Source organism: Panicum hallii, chromosome 3, assembly GCF_002211085.1.
Source record: "Panicum hallii strain FIL2 chromosome 3, PHallii_v3.1, whole genome shotgun sequence".
Classification (NCBI taxonomy): domain Eukaryota; kingdom Viridiplantae; phylum Streptophyta; class Magnoliopsida; order Poales; family Poaceae; genus Panicum; species Panicum hallii.
The window spans coordinates 19,778,981-19,805,682 of NC_038044.1; the positions used below are offsets into that span (position 1 = coordinate 19,778,981).

Genomic DNA, 26,702 nt, shown 5'->3' on the forward strand with positions numbered 1-26,702 from the left:
GGTGAAAGGGTATAAATACCCCACCCACCTCAAGTGACCATTATGTGTATTTCTGAGGGGTACTGGATCATCCGGTGTTAGTCTGGATCATCCGAGCGAGCAACAGAATAGGTCAAAATACACTACGCAACTCCCATGGCCGGATCATCCGGCCTAAGGTCAGATCATCCGACCCAGCACTCATTTAAGCACGAAAAGCTCTCCAGAATTCCCAGGGCCGGATCATCCGGCCATGGGGTCGGATCATCCGACAGGCGACAAAAGGTTTCAGGCTTAGAGGCCGGATCATCCGGCCTAGGGTCGGATCATCCGACCCAGGACAGAGGGGAACAGCCAGGCAGACCGGATCATCCGGCCTAGGGCAGAGGAAAATTTGCTAGCAGGCCGGATCATCCGGCCTAGTGCCGGATCATCCGTCCTAGATGAATTTAGAAGGTAGATTTTCTCAAGAAAGAATTTCATCTCAAACTGAAGCACTTTGACAACCTGGATCAATCGACAGCATCCCCATTTATAGTACGGTGGTCCTATACTCAAATTCAAGATGAAAATCTGAATTAAATCACTAGTGAACTCCACCACCATACATTTTTGAATTGGGGACCTTCTTTTCATCTTCTTCTCAATTCTTTCATTTTATTTCTGCACACAACTTCATCAAAGCATCATATCCCAAATTGTGATTGAAAAGAATCACCAAAATCAATTAGGGGCCTAGATGCACTTTCAATCTCCCCCTTTTTGGTGATTAATGACAACACCAATTTGGGCTCACAAGGGAGGAATAAAATTGATGAATTGTAAACGACAAAATGGAAGAGCTCCTCCTAAATATGTGCATGAACAACTCAAAGTGGTCTCAAATACCAATGCACATATTTAGGTGAACTCCCCCTAAGACTTTGCATAGAAGTGCTCAAGTATGATGAAAATAACCGTGATGCATATGACAAGATATCCAAATCAACAAAGTGACAAATAACATTACATCATCCACACGCATCAAGCTAATAAAAAATCAAGTTCATCATCACACAAGCAAATAAGTCTTACAAATTATCAAATAGGTTAACAAAGTTCACGATCACCAAACATGACACCAATACATAGTTCTTACATGTCCAAAGATAAAGTTCGATAAGACATAAATTAAGATAGAGTGACGATGATGGCACCCAAATATCACTCCCCCTTTGGCAGAAAGCACCAAAAAGGAAGCTGTTCATCCGCTCAGTCGGACTCGGTCTCGTCATCGCCGCCTTCTTCCTCTTCCTCTTCATCACTATTGGCTTGACCCTCTTGGAAGGGCATCTCTTGTCCTCCATAGTCAAGCTCAACATCTTCACCAAATTGATACTCTTGAGGTACATAATCATCCCAAGGATTGTAGATGGATGGTGGAGAAGGAAAGTCTCGAGGCTCACGAACGGGAGAATGAGAAATGTCAACTTTGGCCATTAGCTCCTTTTGCCTCCTGTCTAACTTGAGGAGTTCCTCATCCATATATCTTCTATGTTCTCGCATTTCATGTGCATTTTGGCGACACATATTGAAGCAAGCAAAATGCCTTGAGCAATAAAGGATAACTTGCCTTTCTTGGACTTGGAAGCCTTGCGCCCGCGAGAAGTAGATGGAGCCGTAGGAGAAGGAGGAGCAGCTCGCAAAGATGATGCACCGGGAGTGAAGTTTGAAGCATAATCACCCAGAAAGGGTCCAGAAGCAGGAATCCCCGAGCCATGACCGGCAATATGAAGAGTCTGTTCGATCTTTTCTTTGTTTGACCGATAGGCCATGTGAATGGTGTTGTGCACTATGTTGAGCTGAGTTGCCGCCTTAATCATGTGAAAGATGTACGGAGCATAATAGCATGCACTAGATGAATCAGATGAACAAGCAATGATCTCATGCCAAATAAACTCCATGATAGCAAACTTGGGACGATCGGGGGCCATTTGAGCTAGTAGGTTCTTGGCTCTAGAGGATATTTATCTGAGTCACCACCTCTAGGAGTGAGAGTGAACCTAAAGAGAGTGTTGACCATCTTGTAATAAGGAGTGAGCCCCTTGATTTGCCCAAACACTATATCTCCATAAGCTCTATCATACATGAAGTGCATCTTGGAGGGCTCAAGTTCATTGCCTTCATGCAAGTCAACCTTGGAGTTGTCACGACCCACAATATAGCCACCCCCGTAAACTGTAGAGTCTCCAGTTTGACCAAATAAGATACTAAACTGAGCCATGTTGTATCTGAATCGCTTTCCTCCGATTGACCAATGGATGGTTCGCTCATCTTGCTCAACAAATAGTGTGGTATAGAATTGAGCCACAACCTCTTCATTCCAATCACATCTGAAACTCATGATCTCCACAAGATCCATCTCACTGCAGTGATCATACACAGCCTCAACCACTTCCTTAACCGGTGACGACAACCTCTTCAAGTGATCCCAATCAATCCACCTCATCTCAGTGGTAACGTGTTTCTTGGTCATGATAACTGATTCATACCAATCAGCTTGATGAGGAAACCAAAAGCGAACATCTCCAAAGAAACTGCGCTTAACATGTCTAGGATCTTCACTATATCGAAGCGTTGAGATAGAGTTGCCACCCCTCTTGTAATTCACCATTGAGGGATCATGGGGGCCACAAGTTGGACGCATGATACTTCAACCATGGTTTCTAGATATGAAAGATCAATATCATCATCATACTCATCTATTGGACGGCTAATACTTGCTTGCTTCATTCTGGGACGACCACTAGAACTTCCTGCAACCGTCGAGCCTCTCCCTTGAGGAATTTGTGCACCACGTCCTCTTACATTCCTCCGAAGGATGGTTTTCTTTCTTGTCTTTTCTTTAACGTACACCTCTCCATCGGAACCGGTTTCATACTCCGTAGACTCGGAGTCGGTGGGAGGACCCTTCTTCTTGGTCACCTTTTCCCTCACCATCTAGATCAAAAGATTAACAAGAATTTAGGATATGGATCGAGAGAATGATATAAATTCATGAGCTTGTTGTGCATCTCAGGGCAGTACGGATGATCCGGCCCTAGCTCGGATGATCCGGGAGCCGGATCATCCGGCCCACCATCGGGTCATCCGGCCCTGCTCGGGGATGAACTCCAAATTCGTAAATCCGAGAAACTAGCCCATCAAAATGTATGAAACTCTAGGCATGATCTCTAGATGGGTAAAGAAGATGATTCACCGGAGGAAATCGCCTAAGACATCCTACATTGAGAGATCGGGGCGAGAGGATTTTGAAAGAAATACCTTCGAGTTTCCCGCGCGATTTGAAACAAAGTTCCAGAGTAATGCCGAATCTTCCGATACGGAGGAAGCAAGGCACAAGAGGGCACGAAGAAATCTTGGTTGGGTCGAAAAATCGCCGCGCAAGTTTTGGAGAGAAAAGGGGCCGGCGGATGAAAGAAGAGGTGATGTCTAGGGTTCGAAATGGTCGGTTCCTTATATAGGTGAAGTGACAGGGCCGGATCATCCGGATCCGACGACTAACAGAGATACACGACTGGAGAGGCCGGATCATCCGATGTAGGGCCAGATGATCCGGTACGTAACAGAGGCAACCCGGACGAAGGGGCCGGATCATCCGGTATAGGGTCGGATGATCCGACGGTCGACAGAAGATAACATAATAGAGAGTCGGATGATCCGGTGTTGAAGCGTCCCCTCATCCGAGGTGACTAAATGTGATACAAATATCAGTCCCAAGAGGCTGATAACATATTTATTACATCAGATGGTTCATTACCGTACAAACCGTCGAGGTAGCGGGCACTGAAGCGCCACTATCAAGAGAGATAACATAAGAACTACAAGCCAAACTAAAGTGCCAATAAAATCTAAGATAACATCAGAGTCTTGCGCCATGGTAAGCTTTCTGTGGAGACCCTAAACCACAGGCAAGGTTAGGTGCAGGACGGCAACCTACTCGACGTCTTCAGGAACGAAGTTCGGATCCTCCTCTGTAAAAACTAGGCAAGAGTGAGTACATACGTACTCAACAAATCCAACCACACCCACTGGGGGGGGGATAATAAAGATCATGCACAGGATATATCAAGGGTAAGGCTAGGGTTCATTTGCGATAAAGCGAGGTTTTACACTTGCAAAGGTTTATTTAATAAAAGAGTTTTCTCAAAACATTTCTATAATATTCGAATAATAAGTGGGGTTGATCCTACACAAAGGATCCAAGTTTTAATGCTACCGGACTCCACGTCCATAGTAGCTCACGGCACAACTGCCGGACACTTTCAAAATAACTCACGCCACAAAACCAACCATCCCAAAATGTCTATTGAAGTGACCATGCCATAACTCGTCCAATACCATGGACACAGCTATTCGAATAGATTTTACACTCTGTAGAGGTTGTACACTTTACCCACAAGTAGGATACCGCACTACGAACACCTTAGTGTCGCTGTGGATCCTAACAAAGCCATTACCCACCTTAGCTGAATCTAACTAGCCAACACGGAAGCAACCATGGGGTTAATGACCTATCAACAAAGTTATAACCGGGACATAACTCATACATATCGTATTCCTTTTCCATGATCCCCCGTTGCTCACCAGCTCTCCTTTTGGCTAGCAGAACAACTAGTGGGGTTTATGCTAAGCCGTTGCCCACACAACGGTCGAGTGGTTGTACGATAAGTGGGTTAGGTAAGATGACACCTCAGTACATCCTTACATTGACAAGACGGACATCTCCCAACCATGCTCAACCACAAAGGTACAAGCTCACCCGTGGCATTTCACACAGGAAACACCGTCCATCTCATCAGATTATATCCTTCTTTTATTTTCCCGAAATCCCATTTTATCTTTTATAACACTCACACCTTTATTTTCGATAAAGAGCGTTGTGGTCATGATCAAAATATAATAAAGGGAATAAAAGGTCCTAAGCATCTCTAGCAGTAGTTAACGTCCAGCAGAGCAAACCCTATATAGACATTAATCTAGGTCATCAAGGAATCGTCATAGCAATCAAGGGGTGGCTATCCAACTATGTCTTGCAACAATGCATTTTATAAAATAGGCCAATAGGTTGTGTTTATAAAACTGGGATAAATATACATCAAAGGATGGGAATGGACTTGCCGTCCTCAAAGCCTTCCGGAAGCTCCTCCTCGAGGTACGGGTCTTCGGGCTCCGGCTCGCGGTCCTGCTCCTCCTCCGTCACACCGTCGGCTATAACACACAAACAATCACACAATGAAAACAAAGTTCGCTGATGAGCTAAAAAAAGAGGGAAATAGAGAGCTTCGATTAAAAAAATAGAGAAGACTATTATATTTGTCGGATGTGGATCCTGAGACTTGGAGAGAATATTTGATGCGTGGTCGAGTTTGGAATCGATTCGGAACATAATGTCGCATGAAATGGAGAGCTGCGTACTGCATAAGGAGGAAAAGTGGGGGGGGGTATGCACAAGTCTGCCTTTCTTCTTCCTTTAGATAGAACAGGAGGGGGGGAACGGTTGGAGGGGGGGCGGCCAGGCTATGGGCGCCGGCCCCCTGGTGCATGGCAACGCCCGGGGAGGAGGGGAAAACGGAGAGGAGGCCGAGGGGGTCCGATTCCGGCCCTCACCTCGTGCAGAGACGGTCTACGGAGGGCTGTCCACGGAGATCGGTGGTGGCCGGCAATGGTGAGTGGCGGCGGCGAGCTGCAGCGTGAGGTAGAGGAGGGGAGCTACTGGGGCGGTGTGGGCGGAGTGAGGGGCGGCTTGGGGTCTGATTTATAGGCCGACACGAAGAGGGGAGTTGGCCGGCATGGGAGGGTCACGGACAGTACAGGAGCCTCGCCATTAATGGCGTCCGGGATGCTCGGGGACAAGTCGCATGCGAGGGCGAGGGGACGGGACAGAGACGGGCCGATGCAGCAGCGGGCCGCACGCCGGCTTGGCGTGCACGGGCAGTAGGCACGCAACGGCACAACGAGTAGCAGCGGCCGTGGCGGCCGTGGCGTGACGCGGGCGGCGTGATGCGCGTGCACAGCCAGCAACGGGGGCAGCGGCGGGTCGTGCGCTAGCCCGCGCCTGCGCGCAAGGAGCGGGCTACAGCTCGAGCAGGCAGTAGGCAGCACAGAGGAGAAAAAGAAAGAGGAAACCAACAAAAAAAAGAGTCTGGGAAAAAAAGTTAGAAGAGAGAAATAAAATGGATTTGAACAAAATATGAGAAAAGAAAAGAGGGGACACGCGCACGGCACCGACAATCATGGCCGGGCAGGCGCACGCGGCCGACCGCGACACGATGGTGATGTAACAGGACGGCAGGGCCAGTGGAAAAGGAAAAGGGACGGGCGGCTCCGCGGAAAAATAGGAAGAGACTGCGTGATGTCGGAACGGCGGAAAATCGGGAGGTGGGCTTCGGGAGCTCAAGCGGCGGAAAAGGTTTAAAAGATTTTTAAGCGAGTGATTGGTAATGCAATTTAAATAAGATAAAAATACGGGCGTTACAGGTGTAGGGCCGGATGATCCGACTTCCACCAGAGATAAAAGTCTAGGTGATGTTGATTTGAGGAATTTGATCCGAAGAAGATGATTGGAAGTATGGACATATAAGACCCTTGAATTAAAATGATCAGCCACATTCATCATTACATAACTATGATCATTTGAGCCAAGGAAAGATCCAAAGATCTCAACACCAAAGATTTTTGAAAAACTCACACAAAAGAATTTTTCTTAGTCTAAGCATCAATACAAGGTGTATACAACAAGTCAAGTTAAGTTACGAGAATCCAAAATATTTAGCTCACTCCTCAAAGAACAAAACCTTTGCTCATCGAGAGGCTTTATGAAGATATCGGCTAGTTGTTTTTCGGTTCCTAGATGACTTAGTGCGATATCTCCTTTGGCTTCGTGGTCTCTAAGGAAATGGTGTCTTATGTCAATATGCTTGGTTCTTGAGTGTCGGACCGGGTTGTTGGCTAGTTTAATAACACTCTCATTATCACACAGGAGAGGAATCTTTTTGTACTCACAACCGAAATCACTCAAGGTTTGCCTCATCCAAAGCAGTTGAGCACAACAAGCACCGGCTGCAACATACTCGGCCTCGGCGGTGGATAGCGCAACGGAATTTTGTTTCTTAGAACTCCAAGACACCAAGAACCGACCAAGAAATTGTCAATTTCCTATTCTACTCTTTCGATCTACCTTGCAACCGGTATAATCCGAATCGGAGTACCCAAGTAGGTCAAAAGTGGAGCCCTTGGGATACCATAAGCCAAGGTTTGGAGTATGCACTAAATATCTAAAGATTCTTTTAACAGCCACTAAATGACATTCCTTAGGATTGGCTTGAAATCTTGTACACATGCACACAATAAGCATAATATCCGGCCTAGATGCACAAAGGTAAAGAAGAGATCCAATCATGGAGCGATATACCTTTTGATCGACCGGTTTTCCATCTTCATTGAGATCAAGATGTACATTTACAGCCATAGGAGTCTTGATGGGCTTAGCATTTGCCATGTCAAACTTCTTGAGCATATCACTTGTATACTTGGTTTGACATAAGAAAGTTCCGTTCTTCAATTGCTTGATTTGAAAACCAAGAAAGAACTTCAATTCACCCATCATGGACATCTCAAACCTCTTTATCATGATCCTACTAAATTCTTCACAAAAATTTTTATTAGTAGAACCAAAGATAATATGATCAACATAAATTTGGCAAACAAATAAGTCCTTATCTACTTTTTGAATGAAGAGAGTAGAATCAGCTTTGCCCATTTCAAAGCCATTCTTATGAAGAAATTTCTTAAGGCATTCATACCATGCTCTTGGAGCTTGTTTGAGCCCATAGAGCGCCTTATGGAACTTGTACACATAATCAGGAAATTGAGAATCTTCAAAACCAGGAGGTTGCTCTACATATACCAACTCGGAGAGAGGTCCATTTAAGAATGCACTCTTCATATCCATTTGATATAGCTTGAAGTCATGATGGGCGGCATAGGGTAGAAGAATACGAATGGACTCAAGCCTAGCCACCGGAGCATAAGTCTCACCAAAGTCTAGACCTTCAATTTGAGTAAAACCTTTAGCAACCAATCTAGCCTTGTTTCTTGTGATAATGCCATGCTCATCTTGCTTGTTCCGGAAAACCCACTTTGTACCAATTACATTTTGCTTGGGCCTTGGAACCAACTCCCAAACTTCATTTCTTGTAAAGTTATTCAGCTCTTCTTGCATTGCAATGACCCAATCCGTATCACCAAGAGCATCTTCTACCTTAAGAGGTTTCAAAGAGGAAACAAACGAGTAACATGCATAAAAATTTACTAAACGTGAACGAGTAGTTACCCTTCTTCGAATACTCCCAAGGATATTATCAACGGGAAGATCCCGTTGAATACTTTGATAAACTCTTGGGTGAGGAAATATTGATTGGTGTTGAATAGGCTCATCATCATCGCCCTCATCATGAGAACCATCAACTTGAGCATCTTCACCACTAGCTCCCCCTTGATCATTGCCACGATCATGATCGTCACTATGAGCTTGATCTTGATCTTGAGAAGAACTTGGTGGTTCGACTCTTGTTGATGATGATGAATTAAGATTAGGATAAATATTCAGAGCTTGGGTTTCTGCTTGCTCTTCTTCTTGATCTTCATGAGGTCTTACTTCTCCTAGACCCATCTTCAAGATGGATTGGTTTGGAGGCTCTTCATTACCTATAAGATCATTTTCAACTTGCTCTACTTGAGAGCCGTTTGATTCATCAAATTTCACATCTACCGTGACCTCAACACACCCGGAGGTTTTGTTGAAGACACGATAGGCATATTCGTTAGTACCATAACCAAGTAGAAAACCTTCATCGGCCTTAGGTGCAAACTTAGAACTTTTGGTTTTCTTGTTAAGAATATAACACTTGCAACCAAAGACTCTAAAGTAATGCACCAAATCTAAAGTAATGCACCTTTGGCTTGTTACCGGTGAGGATCTCATATGGAGTCTTGCCCAAGTACTTTTGAAGATAGAGACGATTCACGGCATGGCAAGCTGTATTAATTGCTTCGGCCCAAAATGAATCCGGAGTCTTATATTCATCAAGCATAGTTCTAGCCTTCTCAATAAGAGTTCTATTCTTGCTTTCAACAATGCCATTTTGTTGAGGAGTATAAGGAGCTGAGAGCTCATGCTTGATCCCTTCTTCATCAAGATATTCCTCCACATAGAGATTCCGAAACTCCGAACCATTATCACTTCTAATATTCTTAATCTTTAATTCACACTCATTTTGTGCTCTTCTAATGAACTTTTTGATAACCTTTGAGCTTCACTTTTATCTTGCAAGAAGTATACCCAAGTGTATCTAGAGAAGTCATCCATAATCACAAGACCATATTTATTCCCACCAATACTAACATAACCAATTGGATCAAATAAATCCATATGAAATAGTTTCAAAGGTCTTGAACTAGTCAATATGTTCTTGGGTGGATGAGGAGCACCAACTTGTTTCCCGGCTTGGCAAGCACTACATAACCTGTCTTTCTCAAAAGTAACATTTGTTAGTCTTAAGATGTGCTCACCCTTTTGAAGTTTGGCCACGTTTCTCATACCAACATGGGCAAGCCGGCGATGCCAAAGCCAACCCAAGTTAGATTTTGCCACTAAACATGTCTTAGGTTCCACTTTAGTAGTTGTGAAATCAACTAAATTAAGTTTTCCCTTTAAACGACCTGTAAAAGCAATAAAGGAATCCTCCCTTCTCAAGATGGTCACACCCTCATTAGTAAAGAGACAATTATAGCCTTTCTCATTAAGTTGTGAAATAAACATTAGTAAGTGATGAATCTTTTGAGATAGGGATAACACCTTGACCAACAACATCACCGTGATTATTATCACCAAACATGATTCTCTCAATAGGCGAATCATATTCTTCAAGATTAGTAAATATTTTCTTCTCTCCGGTCATATGATTTGAACAACCGCTATCTAGCAACCATGTAGGACCACCGGAGGAATATGCCTACAAAATAAATCAAATCTTGATTTTAGGTACCCAAATGAGGTTGGGTCCTTGAGGGTTAGATCGAGACATCTTGGGCACCCAAACACTTCTCATCATTTTCTTGGCATGAGCGCCAACATACTTGACCACCATCTTCCCATTTTGATCCCACATGACCGTATAATTAATTGTGTAGTTGGAAGATGGTTTGCGCTTAATGATCTTCTCTTTTTCCGTGAGATTGGTTGAGTCCTTGGCAACCTTGCTAAGAATCTTAACCAAGGGCTTTGCTTCAATGTTGTTCACCCTTGACGCACCATGAGCAATGTTCATCAACTCTCCAAGATTAGTGCCTCTCTTGAACAAGGGCACCTCATATCCATTTATTTTTCTTGTGCCATTTGACCTTACACCTCGTGTGAATCCGAGTCCATCCTTAATACTAGGACATCTCTCGGCCTTATATGCCGGATGTGACTCGAATACGCTCTTATCTTTGGCTTTACTCATGTCAACCAACTTGTTCAAATTCCTAATTTGAGCATCTTTCACTTTGACTTTTTCTTCTAGCTTAACAAGGTTAGTTACACAAGATTTGATATCAATTGAATAACATCTTAAGCAACCTTCACTAGTGGAAACATTTGGATCATGAGTTGTTTTGGAGTTGGTTTTGACATTTTTCAAAAGAGTATCAAAGTTAGCTTCAAGATCTTTATATTTGACCTCTAGGCTTAAATGCCTTTCTTGAAGCTCACTATGTGCATTCTTTAGATTAACAAAAGAGTCATTAATCAAAAATGATTCCTTAGACATCCTCTTAAGTGAGTCATTGGCACTTGACAAGTCAAGTGTCAATTTATCAACCTTCACCTTTTCCTCAACTAGAGTTTTCTTAAGGGCAAGGTTTCTTTCCTTTTCAAGGATAAGCAAGTCTTCTTGCCTCTCGAGAGTCTCTTTTCTCTTTTCCAATTTCTCCATTAGTTTTTTAATTTGTTTATAGCCCTTTTTGCCAAACCTATTTATCATGTTTCTTTCTAGTTCGGTCTCCTCTTCATCTAGGTTATTTTCTATGTCACTAGATGTTGAGGGAGTAGATGATGAAGAAGCGGAAGCATTTAATACCTTGGTCCCTTGAGCCATAAGGCAAATTGGAAATTCATCATCACTTTCAGAGTAGTTGTTGAAGAGTCTTTGAGTTGGTGTAGGGGCTTCAATAGCAAGAGTTGCTACTTCTTCTTTGTTGGAGTCATCACTTCACTCCCAACCTTCACCAACATGAGCATTGCCATGTTTCTTCTTGTATTCCTTACTCTTCTCCTTTTATCATCGTACTTGTCTTTTGACTTATTGTCCTCCTTGTCATTTTTCTTGTGAGGACAATCGGCGATGTAGTGACCTTTCTCACCGCACTCATAATATTTTCTTTGGTGAACCGGCTTCTTGTCACCTCTTCTCTTCATGAACTTCTTGAAGTTCTTCATCATCATGGCGGTCTCTTCATCGGTGCTATCATTGTCACTTGAATCTTCCTTCTGCTTTGACTTTAAGGTCTTCTCTTTTGACTCATTCTTCTTGCTTGGTTCGGCTTTTAGAGCATTTGCCTTGACTTCACTTTGTTCAATTAATTTGGACAGATCTCATGGAATTGCAACTTGTTGAACAACTCCATGGGTAGCATATGCTTAAATTTTCTCTTGTCTCTAATCATGGTTGCAAGCATTGGATTCTTCGAAGCATATGCTCTAAGCATTTTCTTGGTGACTTTGTGCTCATCCCAATCCTTACTACCAAGCGATCATACATTTCTTTAAGACTTTCATTCTTCTTCATGACAAATTTTTCCTGAAAATCTTGGTAGAAAAACGTCAATGGTCAGATGATCCGGCCTAGGGTCGGATCTTCCGGGCGGTGGATGATCGGGCCTAAGGTCGGATCTTCCAGCCGGGAGAAAATAACCAACAACTAAATTCAAAATATACTTAACTTTTGACGATTCCCTTTGAATATAAAGTTGGTAAAAGGTATTGCAAAGCCTATACAGGAATCCAATATACGAGATCTACACCTATCTAGTAGATCGGGTCGAAACAAGCTCAAGAACGATATGAACAACAATAAGTAAATGGAGACGCAAGATTTAATCCGAAGTTCACTCCGCAAAGGAGCTACGTCTCCGTTAAGATGCTCACAAAGAGCCAGGCTGTCACTAGCCCCAAGTCTCTCACAATCAACCACAAAGCAGGATTGAGTTACTTACTATTGATCTCACAAAGAGAGGGGTAATACAAACTTCCGGGAGCTCAAAACACAAAGGAATGGGAGCTTACTGGCACCTCTAAACGTCTAGGAGCTGGGCTACAAGAGTAACAAACGCAAATCAACGAATCAAAAGATGCTTCAAGTGCTTCTTGAGATGAACAAGTGAAATCCCACAAAGTGCTCTCTTCCCACACCCCAAATCTCACTCCCTCTCAATCCCTAGGTGAATCCTTGCAAGAATCAAGCTCTTTGATGGAGGGGAGGGTTGAAATGAATGCTGTGGAGGTGTGTTAGGTCGTGGGAAGCAGCAGGAGTGAATGAGGGGGGTGAAAGGGTATAAATACCCCACCCACCTCAAGTGACCATTATGTGTATTTCTGAGGGGTACTGGATCATCCGGTGTTAGTCTGGATCATCCGAGCGAGCAACAGAATAGGTCAAAATACACTACGCAACTCCCATGGCCGGATCATCCGGCCTAAGGTCAGATCATCCGACCCAGCACTCATTTAAGCATGAAAAGCTCTCCAGAATTCCCAGGGCCGGATCATCCGGCCATGGGATCGGATCATCCGACAAGCGACTGAAGGTTTCAGGCTTAGAGGCCGGATCATCTGGCCTAGGGTCGGATCATCCGACCCAGGACAGAGGGGAACAGCTAGGCAGACCGGATCATCCTGCCTAGGGCAGAGGAAAATTTGCTGGCAGGCCGGATCATCCGTCCTAGATGAATTTAGAAGGTAGATTTTCTCAAGAAAGAATTTCATCTAAAACTGAAGCACTTTGACAACCTGGATCAATCGACAGCATCCCCCTTTATAGTACGGTGGTCCTATACTCAAATTCAAGATGAAAATCTGAATTAAATCACCAGTGAACTCCACCACCATACATATTTGAATTGGGGACCTTCTTTTCATCTTCTTCTCAATTCTTTCATTTTATTCCTGCACACAACTTCATCAAAGCATCGTACCCCAAATTGTGATTGACAAGAATCACCAAAATCAATTAGGAGCCTAGATGCACTTTCAATTACTCAATTTTATTTCGCTCTCAACCCCTTTAAGCAAACTTTTAAGTTCACCTCATGGAACCTCGGCTCTGATACCCGCTGTGAGAACCGCCCAATTTAAGATCATTTTAAGTGAAACCGTCAGTCCTGATCGTAAAGATGAGAGCTAACACGCACTCTCACAAATGGCGCGCCACGGGTTAACCCACATCTAAACTACCAAGGACCAACTTAACTTTTCGCCGAAAATAATATTAAACCCGGTAGTCCCAGTATGTGCTCCAACATATGCCCAAGATCATGCACATGCACATACCGTCACAAGCTCATACGTCACCAATGATCCACAAAGAGCCAGTTTTAATACAAAGTTAAGCAACCAACCATTACAACATTAATATAAGGGAAGGTTCCAAATCTTAAGTTTAAAGGTTCAAATAAGGGATACAAGCCTCGGGCTCACAAATAACATTAGAAAGAGATAAAAACCATAGAGCTTAATGTTTAACATGATAATCCCAAGTACGATAGCGCAGCGGAAAATATAACGAGATAAAGTAATGGCGTCTTGCTCAAGGACACCATTATAGCCGTATCGGCATACTCCTCGCCCGCGCCGGATTCGGCGGGGTAGAAATGGCCAAACACCACTTCCGGCTCACCTGCAACTTGGTATAATATAGCAACATGAGTACAAAGGTACTCGCAAGACTTACGCGAATAAATAATAATCAAGGAGTATGCATATGAAGGCTCTCAAAGAGGCTTTAGGGTTAACGAATATTCGTTATGAGCTCCCTAACTCCACGCCTAGCTTCCTAGCATTTTAATTTAACTTGCCCAACCCACCTCAAGTTTTAGTTAATTAAGTTAACCAATCCCTAAACATCATCAAGAGGTAATATGTAACCAACCACATGACCAAAACTTCTACGAAGAATTCGTAGGATAAAGAGAGCTTGCTCATAACCGAGAGCGCGGCAATTCAAATTGATTCAATAACCTTGCAAGGGTGTACATATTTACCCACACGACACAAGGACCATGCGACTCACCCAACCGATCATGTTGGGCAAGGGGGTACTCGCATCAACCTTTCCCGATAAGTTGTAACCGTTGAACATCACGCCTAACTTGCGCGGAGAGTTACCTAGGTCCACCAGGGACACCCCTAAGCCTCTCTACAAAGCCCTATGGCCACGCATCTAGGACCGTGCATCAACGATTATAACTAGAGGGTAATGGTTTATCTACCCCATGAATGGATATGTGGTAGTACGATAAGTGCTCAATTTCCAAGGTCATCCACGGACGGTCCTTAACCAATTCGAGCGGACTATGCCTCCAAGACTCCTTTCACTAGGCCCTACCTTCCGCTCGAATCATGACATAACCATCTCGCTAACCCCCTTTTTCCAAACTTCTGACAATCAACGAATAAGCATGAATATACTAGGAGTAGTGTAGTGAACAAGGTAACCCTATTCCAATGTATCTTGCAAGTTTAAACGCCAACTCTAAGCATGACTAAGCCCTTGCTAGATCATTTGGTTGCTACTACACGTGACAAGGACATGAGGGCGAAAACAAGGAAGGTCATGACAAGTAAATAGGATCGACGATGCAATAATTAAACATATAGAATATACATATATACCCATTGAGATAACTAAGTCTAATCAAGTTAAAAAGGGTTAAGGGATCATGCTTAGCTGCTTGCCTTGGTTTTCTTCTTGTTCCACAACAAATTCAGCTCCTGGCTCGGTCTCAACGGTCTCGGTGGGCTCAACGGGTGCGTCCTCCGGCGTCTCAGTCACTATAATGCATGAATGAGATGTATGCATTAGGATGATGCCAATGATATAAAAATGAGATTACATGCAATGGCATGGCAATAGAAGAAAAATTTCACTCCAACACGAAAGCAATACGACCATGGCACAACAAGCTCGATTGCTACTTTTAAATTCTAGGACCGAGGCGAACTTTGCTTAACAAGGCATCTAACAAGCATAAGTCATGATTTAAATTGGGCACACAGGGGATCTCAAAATAAACTCATGAGAGTTGAAATTGCATCAACAACATCTTTGTGGAATTACTTATGTTATTTATAATTTTCAGCTGCTAGACTTAAGTTAAATCTTAAAAGGTACCCAAAGTATCTCTATAAATTCTTAAAGAATTACTGGAGACAGAGGACATGATAACAAAAGTAACAGAAGTGGTTTTACCATTTTATCAATTTTCAATCAAAAGTTACTCATTAAACAATTTTGCAGGCAGAATTTAAGTAAACACATTAAAACTCTAGCAAACAGCATGAAAACACTTGCACCAACTGTATCATCATCTATTACTTTCAGTAAGGATTCTAACAAAACTTGATTTAACATTTTTAGAGCATCACAAAATAAGTTAAGCATTTAACTAGGTTTAGAAAGAATAAATTATAACTCAAGGCACAGAACTTTAACATGCTCAAACTTAATTTCTATAAATAGATCTATCATAGAGGAGTCAAACAAATCTAGTTTCACAATTTTTAGAGACCTATAACATTCTGTATGCAATTTACAAATAACAGCATGAAATGACAAAAAGAAAAAGGGGCGGCAAGCGCTAGATCCACCCGGATCTAGCGCCCCTGGGCGCCGACAAGCGGGCCCAGGCAGCCAGCGCACGACCCAGGCGAAGTCAAGGCCATCGTGGCCTTGACTCGCCACGGGCGCGGCCAACGCACGCCCGCGGCGCGACCCGCGCGCGAACGCGCGCGCGGCGTGATGCCGCGGCGGCCAGCGGCCGGAGAAGCGGCAGGGGGGCGTGAACGGGTTGGGGGAGGCGCGTGCGGAGCGGGACGCGACGGGGAGGCTCACCCGCGGCTCGGATGGGCGGCGCAAAGAGGTGGGCGGCGGTGCGGCGGAGCACGGCGGCGGCAGAAAAGAGGCGGGCGTGGGGAGGCGGTTGTGGGCTGGGAGGGAGACGGTGGAGGGTTGGGGGCGGGTGCGGAGGAGGAGGGGGTGGTGCACGCGCGCGGGATTGAACCGAAGTTCACCGGCGGCGGAGGATTGCGGTGGCGGGCGGAGCGGAGGGAAGAGGAAGAGGCGGGGGGGGCGTTAGGGTTTGGGCCGGGGGAGGAGAACGGGCGCGTTTGAATGGGAAGAGAGGAAGGCGAGCGAGCGGCAGCGGGGAAGTGAAGGGGCGGCGGCCACGCTAGCCCAACCAGCCGCCGCCGGCGTGCGCCACCGCGCGGGCGCCCAACAGGCGCGGGCGAAGGCGCGGGAGACACGGAGGGGGCGGCTGACGCGCGGGCCCGGGCGCGCGGGGAGAGAGAGGAGAGGCTGACCGGTGGGGCCGGGAGGAAAGGAAATACCCAAAAAAGAAAGGCCCAAATTCAAAAATCTAAAAATGGTACTTTCTGGGCTCCAAAATTCACCAAATTTTTACTGGAGGATGATCACACTAGAAAGAACATAATGCAACAACAAACACTCAAAAATAGATTAAATATTTCCCACAATAATTCATCCAAAACTGCAGTTTTCAAACTTTCCAAGAATTTTATGACTCGGGAGAGACATATAAAAATTGAGGAAAAATATCTACAAATCACCATTTAAAATCTAGTATTTGAATAAAATCTTTGAGGGCATTGTTACATAGCAAAATTTGAACTTTCTTCACAACTTTCACTTAAACCACACAAGAAATGGATAATCACTAGGTAATCAAATGCACATGATGCCCTTGATGCTTGGATGATGCTCATGATGATGTTGTTTAAATTTTTAACCACATGTTTTAATTTTTGGGGCCGTGACAAGAAAGTTAGAAAAATTAGCTATGCCTGCAATTAGAACCTTTTTTACTTCAATCTTCTACAGTTCACACTGAAAATTCGTAAAACATCGGCCACTCTTTAGATATCATTAGGAGACATGCTATGCACTCTCTTTGGATTTACTGTTGTTTCAGTTGATTAGTTGTATGTGTGTTTAGAAATTGTAGACCTCCTACTTTAATCCAAATTTGATATATACATGCAGGTTGACTTCTCGACACTGATAGAAGTTTCCATACAATTTAAGGATGACATAGATTCGGCGGCAGATTATGTCATGCAGAATGTCCTCCCAAACATTATCCCAGATCCCAGTCTTCCAAACCCAAATGACGATTTATATATTCATGGTAAAGTTTGATCCTATTCTTTTAATTATTTGATTCTTCCTTCAAAGAATTTTATACAAAAGAAACATTCAGTATAAATTTATATCGTTTTATGCTGCATATCACCTTTATTTTGACTAAAAAAATGCCCGAACCCACCTTTTTATGCATATCTTCCTGTTCATATGTTGGATCGATAGTCTGCAGTCTGCACTAGGCCCTTCTATTTACTTGACTAAACACAGTGCTTTTCCCTGTTGGGCTACTGACCACAGCAAACCTCTTCCTGTCCTGTGGTTTTGATGTTATCTCGTGTATTATTGGCACCTGGAAACTTCACATATTTTTGGCAGTCAATGGCTACTTGGGACAGGTGCTTGCAGTCCTTCCAATACGGAATGCTGGCTTACTGATAGTGTTTCGGTTCCCTTAGGATCTTGTAGTCTTTACTAAACGTGCTGCTGAGTTAAGACGTAACACATAGTCATGGCATTGCCTCAATTTTCTTTTCATTTCACTTTTTTGGTGTTGACAAAATTCTTCCTCAGGACATCAGCTGGCATTTGATGACACAAGAACCCAGTTAGGGCTTGATCCAGAGTTAAATGATGCAAATTCAAATTCTGTACATTTTGATCAGAACGACAATGAAAAGGCAGATAATCTCATGGCAAAACTATTGAAGCAACCGTCAACTGGTTTATGTCCTGAATTTTTTGACGTTCCATCAACATCTGGTCAGAATTGTGTATCTGAAGAGTTCAGTGCAGTCTGTCTGCTAGCTGATCTCCAGCTGCATGCCTCTTCTGAGAGGAATCTTGAAATTTCAGCTTCTGAAGGTGATATGTCACTGCATGATGATGGTTCACCTCATGTGACCCTGCGATCAAGCTATTCTGTTAACCTTGAGTCCCTTGATAATGTTATTGCTGATGAACATTACAAAAAGGTAAATGTATTATCTATTCGTTTGAAGTCAGAAAGCATTCTAAGTGTTAAAGTTGTACCAAGTGAAAACAATCTTTGACAGTTGATAAGAGTTGTGGAACCAATGCAAATTCAATGATAAACTTATAGTATGTTAAAGAACAATGGTTACCAGAGGCTGAATATCGCTGACTGTGTAGTCATATAGATTATGTGGTTTCTTTGTCACTTCAACACTAGAAACCAAAGCTGATTACGAATTTCTCTTTATGTATGACACAGAATGCTTTGATGTCAAATGTTGCTGCAATAAGTGAAATGCTACAGGAGGTAGAGCTAAATGAAGAAAAAACAAAACGTGCTATTTCAGAAGCAAATCAAGCTGGCAATGATATCCTTGCGAAAGTGGAAGAACTAAAAGAGATGACAACTCATGCTATGGAAGATAACAACACGGTTGTTTATATGATACTTTTTATGAGTACAGAAAACATTATTGTGGTACTTATATTTGTGTTTGTTAGTTGTCTGGAAAGATAAATCTTTGTTTGCAATATGCAGGTGGCAGGGGAGATTTTTGCTGAAAAATCTATTCTAGCAACAGAAGCACAGGAGCTTCAAACTCGGTTGTTCAACATTTCTGAAGAAACCAAAAGCTTTGTGGTGACTATTGACGAGGTAAATTGGAATTGTACCAATTGATATGTATTTCATTAAAATTGTAAAAGTAGAAAATCAACACTTAGAATATGGCACACTACACAAAATGTAGTTTAACGTTCACTTCCTAATTAAGTGGTGTTTCATTTGGACGTTGCTTTCAGTTGCACAATTATAACTAGGCCCTCAACTTATGTGTTCTCTGCAATTGCCGATACTATACTAGTAATGCTGCTCATAGTTTAAATAGTGTGTTTACAGCCAATTTTAAATGGAGGTTTGTTACACATTAGGAAATTGTGTTGCCTTTTATTTTTTTGTTCATTTGGAATTTTTCAGGACATTACTTCCAATCCATGTCAGTTGGTGAATGGAAATGTTTCTCTAGAATTAAGATGAGTTTATTCATGTTAGGAATCTTTTCGCTAAGTCCTCGGCATCATAATTTATATGCATATAACTTAGATTCTTCTGGTTGTTGAAACATTCTTCTGAAAATTATACTTCTCATTCATGCTATGAAGATGCACAACACTCTTCAAAGAAGACTTGCTGCTGCGGAAGCAGAAAGTGCAGCTGCTGAGAGGGCAAAACTTGAAAGAGAAGCATCAGCTCAGAAAAGTCTAAGAGAACAGGAACTCTCGCTTGAAGCTGCAAAGAACCACTCTAAAAGGCTGGAACAACAAGCACAAGAGAATGCAAAGGTAACGTAACTGGTATTTCATGAGAAGCACAGTAAAGCTTGATTCACGCTTTAGTAAGCAACTGCTAATATGGATGCATTAATTTGATACAGCTGAGACAGCTACTAACAGACAGAGGCCATGCTGTGGACGCATTGCAGTAAGTTTTGTAAACAAATGTTGTTATATTGGAATGTTGAACGCTCAAACTCTTGGTTTTTTAAATAACTGACATACCCTTTTCTTTAATCTAGTGGGGAAATGATTGGAATCTTTGACTGCATAACACAGCTTAAGCTAAGAGTGGATATGCAGCTCCCTGTTGGTGAACAGTGGCAACATGTTTCATGGAGCTTGTCTAGCTCCGCTGTTGATGCACCAGCACAAGTTCCACTGGTCTTGTCTAGCTCGGCTGTTGATGAACCGCAACAACAAGCTCCATCGATCTTGTCTAGCTCGGCTGTTAATGAACCACTGCAACAAGTTCCGCCAATCTTGGCTTTTGATGAAGATCTGGATCAAGTTTCATCAACGTTGTCTAGCTCGTCCTTTAATGGTAACGGGCCACTACAACTGGTTTCATCAAGATTGTCTAGCTCGGCGAGATCAGCATCAGACAGAAGTTCGGCAGGATCATTAGCATCCAAGAGTAGCTGGTCGTCTGCTGCAGAATCGAGTGCATGTGGTGTTTCTGGGGGCGATTTCGCTTTGGACGACGGCTGGGATGTCGTCGATGATGAAGAGACCATGGTGACCCCAGTAAGAGTCAAGAGTACACCTATGCTGCTCTAGGTTTACTAATTAACCAGTATGTGCTGCTCTTTTCATGAACAATTTATTAGCAGTTGTGCCTTGAACCATATCTTTATCGGGATGCATACATTCTTCTATGAAGTCGAAATTTGTAATGTTTATATGGTCTGCATAACCGATGCTCCGCGGCCGTTGCCCTGTTTTGTTGTGATATGTTGACGCTGTTTGCTCGTCGCTTCCTAACGTTGTTTGTTCATTCTTGAACCGGCTTTAGTCAGGCGCAGCAGCCATAGACTCCTATCCAACTGGTGTCATTGTGCGTATTTACGTACTCTCTCCGTCCCAAAATAAATGTAGTTTGAGGATTCAAAATTTGTCTCAAAATAAGTGCAGTTCTCGCTTTCCAATACAATTCTATCTCTATCTCTCTCCCCCTCTATCCCTCCTCGTTTCATGTGCACACTCTACTTTTTTACCTCTCCTTAGTTCTCGTATCCAACTTCTAAAACTATACTTATTTTAGGTCGGAGGAAGTACGTATATATTTGGAAAAATTGAAGAGACACCATGACAGAAGAGGAGCAGGCACGCAACAACCAAGTAATGTTCTGCTAGCGGCAAGTCGCAATTGAAAAACTAAGATCAATAAAAGTGCAAGCAAATCACAGTGGAAAACTAGTAGGATCAATAATATATAGCAACTCTGTTCCTACTCGGATTCATGGACAGTTTCGGATTATAGACAGCTAACGGAAACTGCCATTGATCAACTTCCATTCATGGACAGTTCGCAGAACTGCATCTTTCTTGGGTAGTTGGGTCATTTCGCGGCAAAAGCATTTAGAGAGAGAGAGAGAGAATTGTTACCGATTTGTCTTGATTTGGTTTTATCCTTAGAACCATCTAATCTAATATAGGTTAAGATGTGTTTGGCAGAGCTCCCAGAATTGATTCTCTGTTGAATCCAGTAGCTCTACCAAACAGTTTTTTAGAGAAAAATGATTCTCTGCTGATTTTATAAAATGAATTAAGAGATTTTAGAATCTAGAAAAAGTAGCTTCTCCTGATTTAGTGAAGTGATTCTCTGTTCTGATTTTATAAGTTTATACTAGAGAATAAAAAAGAATCACTTTCAGCTATAAAATCACTTTGATCAGAAAATCAGTTCCCATAGAGAATCAGATTGAGCTCTATCAAACACACTCTAATATAAGAATAAGATGATTGAGTAAGCCTCCACCTAGCCTTAGTTGAGTTGGTAGCCTAAGTTGAGTTGGTCTGACTTTGGCTGAAGGGTGGATCAACAGCGCCACGTGGAAAGAGAAGGGCAAAAAGGTCGTATCATATTACACTTGAAGCTTGGAAAAGTGCGTAAAGATTTTTAAAGTCCGAACAGCCACTGATTTAAGTGGCATTCTGTGAAGTGTGAATAGCAACTGTTTGGACATGGCGTGCTACTTCACGGGTCCCCGACTCCCCGTGAGTTCCCGCCCGCACGAGGAAACCTCGGACCCATCTGAAGCTGGGAAGCAAAGCTGAGGCGCAGGGAACAAGCGGGGGCTGCATGGAGAAAGAGAAATATGCATCCTCGTACACAGGCACCACGCGCGCTAACCATGACGGGCGGCGACGGCACAGAGCGCGAGCGGCGCCGGCGGCAGACACGTCGTCAGGCATCCGGTGGTGTCTGGTCGTGGAAGAACGGGAAGGCATCTGGTGGTATCTGGTCGCCAGGCGCGCAACGTCGCGCCGTCGCGTGGCCGCGGCCGGTAACGAACAGCCGGCCGGTGGGCACGCTTGGTGGCCGAAGCTCCATGCGTCGGCCGCCGGGCCGCTATATATTGCCCATCTACGCAAACGCTGCCTGAAGCAGACGCCTCAGCGTAACACACCTACAGGAAGAGGGGGTAGTCCAAGACTCCAAAGTTTCTGTCACCTTGTTCCTTCAACTTCAGGTACATCTTTTTTGTCTTTTCAGCCCTTCTCGGTTCTGTTTCCTAGTGGAGAGTTTGTTCACTGATAAGAGGGGGAGAGATTTTGGTCTAGATTTAAGCACCAGTTCAATTCTTATCTTCAAACAAGCAAACTGTAGCATGATCTTCAATTCTTATCTTCAGACAAGCAAACTGTAGTATGGATCCGGATCACAGTTTGTTATCTTTAGGTCTCATAGACTCATACGACAAGCAACATGCATAGAACTAAGGAAAATGCACATTCCATCTGTGTATTTGAGAAAGTCTTGTTTATTTAGCATTGGGAGAATACAGATGAAGAATTAATTCGGCATTTGAGCATATCACGTTTTCAAAACAAAACGTTACTATAGTGCTTTTGTGCTTGTCGCGCAAAACCAAAAACCACCCAAAGGTAAAACTTTGTTTCCTTGAAACTGAAATAGTTCAGACCCTTACGATGTTTCCACTGTCACCTCCATCAGACTAGAAACCTGCTCGCCGTTGATGCTTTAGCCTTGTACACTCTCGGCACACATACAGAAAAAGAAAGATGCTAATGGACTGCACTTCGAATGGCGTCTTCAGTGGCACATCCAACGAAGTTCACATGCATAACAGGAATTCTGGCGGCTAAAAGGCACTCTAGCTACTCTGTCTGCAACTGCAACATACATAAATTAAACCTCGTGGATGCCCGGCTTCAACCCGTCACTTTCCAGTAACACCTCGTGCGGCTTCCTTGCGGCCAGGGACGCGCCACGATGCCAGGATGAACTCCGCTAGTAATGACAACCTGCAAGAAGGATTTTCTTATCTCTAAATCCTTTTGTTATTAAACGAAATCAGTTTTGAAGCACCGTACCGCATGTCACTTGATATCAGCAGGCCAAAGAGACGATGGCTCGTGCCGATTCTACAACGCCTGACGAAACATATATATATCGTCGTTCGTTTATGTTCGATTTGAAGCGTATGCACCAAGGATTTATTTAGATTATAGCTTGATCATCAGAGAAAATTAAAGAACCTAAAAAGAAAAGATTTTGAAAGAGGCCCTGGTGAACTAAGAAAAAGCGATCGCCGCACTTCCACTGCTGCGGCGCTGTGTGTCGAAGGCCCGTAGCACCACAAGCACGCGCTGGCAACAGACGATCGTCACACCCGGCGGTCGCTCTCGGTCCGTACCTCGTCGATCGATCGGGTTGGAGCCGGATTGACCACACATAGCATCGCGCGCGAACAGTAAACAGTTCCGTCCCCTTCGACGATCCGAGGGTATATAAAGTTTCAGGCGCGGCGAACGAATTGAAGCTAAATGAGCTAGCCGCCACTGCACGCCGGCCATGACGGGGAAGGGGAGGAAGACGAAGAGGAAGCTGGAGAAGGTGCGGAGCGCGGCGCGGCAGCAGGTGGGCAGGCTCTACATCATCGCCGCCTGCCTCGCGCTGCTCGTCTTCGGCTGCCGCAGCAGTAGCAGCAGCCACACCAAGCGTACGTGTACATCGTGTACCGGTCGGTACAGATCGATGCTGCATTACTACTCTTCTTTTTTTTTTCAAGAACGTGCATTGCGCTTGCTTACGTATAGATGGTGAACGAGCATTAGGAAGCTCCAGTACCCGCATTGCATTAGGCTCGATCCAGTCCTCCATATTTAGTTTCAGGGATCTGTAAGAAATAATGCAGGGTACAATGCAAAGAACTGCGTGAACTCTTGTTGGAGGTCTAGGCGGAATTGCAGAATTAGGCGGGTTCTTCCGACGTAGGACAACAACATTAGTACATTACCAGTGGAGATAGAGCAATGCATTAGTCATGTCTTCGGCAACAGCCCGGCGCCGCGCCAGCGAGATGCCGGCCGGCCGGAGGAATGTGTGGCGGTGAGCCAGCCGCTGTACGTACGGTGGCGCGCTCGACGGCGACGCGGACAGCAGCGGTGCCGCGCGCGTGGAGTTCCGCGCGCCGCCGGCGGCTTCAACGCGGGAAGGCACCGACGCACCGACGCGCGGCGCCAGAGAGAATGGCACACGCGGAAGAACAGAGAGCCGGCCGGCGGCCATCCTCGTCCGCACAGGCCAGGATGAATGTGCCTTGGGCCGTATGTTGCTGCGCGGTCCAGCCGAGATTGCCCAAACCACTTCTGTTCCACATTGGGCTGGTGGCAATCGCCTTATTACGCCCTTACCCAAACCAAGCCCATGTGGAACTTTTCTGAATTATTCTAATTTTTTATATTATTATTATTATTATTCTGGTCTCCCTAGCTATGTTTTACAAAATCTAAATTAATTTGCATGACTGCAGGGAATAAAATCAAGAAACATGGCAAGAGCAGCAATGGCTGAGTGAAGAGTAGTAGGGCTATATGGAGCAGATTATTGATACCACTATCTTTGTCCCGGCATTGCCGGTAAGCTGTCGTGTGTGCTGGGCAGTGGACACACAGCTGAACACGGAAACGACGGGAACGCTTATGTATGATATGTGCTGGACAGGGGACAGGGGACAGTGATCAACGTACACGTCACCGTCACGTCACGTACGTAAGGATTCTGTACATATACGTATTACATGAGGTGTCAATTAAGGAGGTTGCTGATGAGGGCAGCTATACATTGTGGTGTGAGTGTGACTTGGGAGCGAGCCAGCCAGCCATAGGGAAAGCGTGTCAGCATCCTGATATGATCTGACTATAAATTGGGATAGTGATTTATCGTCAGATCATATCAGCATCCAGCAGTGAACACAAAGTAAGCAAAGGAAAGATGGAGATAGACGAGAAATCTAGGGTTCTGATCTACTATGAGATAAGCAAAGAGAGAAGAAGGAAATAGCACCAGCAATGCTCGACTTCCTTTCTTCCGTTGCTGCCGCCGAGTGAGTTTTTCTACAGAACAGCAGTGGTCTTTGACCGTTGTACGTCAACAACCACGTAACAACGGGAATGATAAATCAACGAAGTAGATCAACATTTATTCCTCTCTGTCGCCTTTTGGTGCCCATTTCTTCAGACATGGTGCTTGTCTTCTTCCGAGCCTGACAAGGCGTTTCCAATAATCTTTTTCTTACTTTGTGTTCATTGCTGGATGCAAAATTTATGTTATTGATGATGCATGCTTGAGTTGTTAAAACAACATTGTATATTTTTTCGTTAAACTTGTCATCTCACTAAGATTCATACTTATCAGATATATATGTGCTGCAATTTTTATAATAGTTCTTGTGTAAAAATCATCAATCATCACATGATGATGCGGATGCAGTGGCCAGAATGCTATTTCGATTACCTTAAAAGTACATCTCATGCATGTGGCATCCTAATAAGGATGTTAATTTTAAGCGCGTCATATCATTTGAAAGAGCGGTCGACCAGCAGCGATTCATGTAGCACAGAACAACATAGCCACGGGCCCATGCAGGAGCAAGATCTTGACTAAAGAACATAGCACATATGTAGCACTGAACTGATACACAGTCCATAGAAAACTCAGACCTTTCTTTTTACAGTTGGCTGACGACATCAAAAGTAGCATTACAAGGACCTTATAACGAATGGAGATCCATTACAAGTTTACAACAAACAAAAGCATCACGAATCCAGCCATCTGAAAACTACTTTTTCTTGCGGGGGTCTTCAAAACTACTTATATAGTTTGGCTACTTAATTGTGCGTAGAACCAGTTTTTTGTGTATCATCCATTATGTATAATGCTCATCACAGAGCTTAGACACCGCCAAAAAAGAAGAGATACCGTACCTTTCCCAAATTTCAGTCACAAAACCGATCGAGCATATATATCAGTGGATCGAACATAAGTAAATTAAGTAAAGGGAAAAGTTCGGTTCACACCTTTGAATAACAAAAGTCCAATTTTCAACCTTCAACAACAAAACTGAAAAATAGAGGCTATCCAACCGTCGAAATCAAATAAATTTAGCCCTTTGGGTGGTTTCAAAGGTGGTTTTTTATTTTTTAAAAAATAAAAAATATTCAAATTTAAACTAAAAAATTCATAAGAAATTCATTTTAAATTAGAAAATATGAAATGGGTATCAAAATTTTTCTAAAAATGTAACCAATCTATTAATACTCTACTTGTGAATTATTTGGATCCAATTTCTTCATGTTCATAGTATTTGGTTACTTGTAGTTATTCCAATTAATTTTGAATAAATAAGATTCAAATAAAGCAATAATAGATAGGCGTTGACGTCAAAATTTTGCAAGTACAAATATGGAAACATGGAGAAGCCCGTC

General features: G+C 43.6%; 1 protein-coding gene across 3 annotated transcripts in view; it reads left to right on the forward strand.

Moving 5' to 3' along the window:
* The window catches only part of LOC112883798, a 31,968-nt gene extending 11,321 nt beyond the window's left edge, over window positions 1-20,647 (forward strand). For 2 of the 3 annotated variants that reach the window (XM_025949029.1, XM_025949028.1), the window contains exons 3-9: window positions 17,340-17,484; window positions 18,012-18,412; window positions 18,673-18,846; window positions 18,952-19,068; window positions 19,575-19,754; window positions 19,847-19,893; window positions 19,988-20,647. In XM_025949029.1, coding sequence (XP_025804814.1) covers window positions 17,340-17,484; window positions 18,012-18,412; window positions 18,673-18,846; window positions 18,952-19,068; window positions 19,575-19,754; window positions 19,847-19,893; window positions 19,988-20,525 — 1,602 coding nt within the window. In that variant the 3' untranslated portion in view covers window positions 20,526-20,647. Of the gene's footprint in view, window positions 1-17,339; window positions 17,485-18,011; window positions 18,413-18,672; window positions 18,847-18,951; window positions 19,069-19,574; window positions 19,755-19,846; window positions 19,894-19,987 lie in introns of those variants that run through there. The other variant, XM_025949030.1, reaches the window with a different exon arrangement.
* Window positions 20,648-26,702: the final 6,055 nt, after the last annotated feature.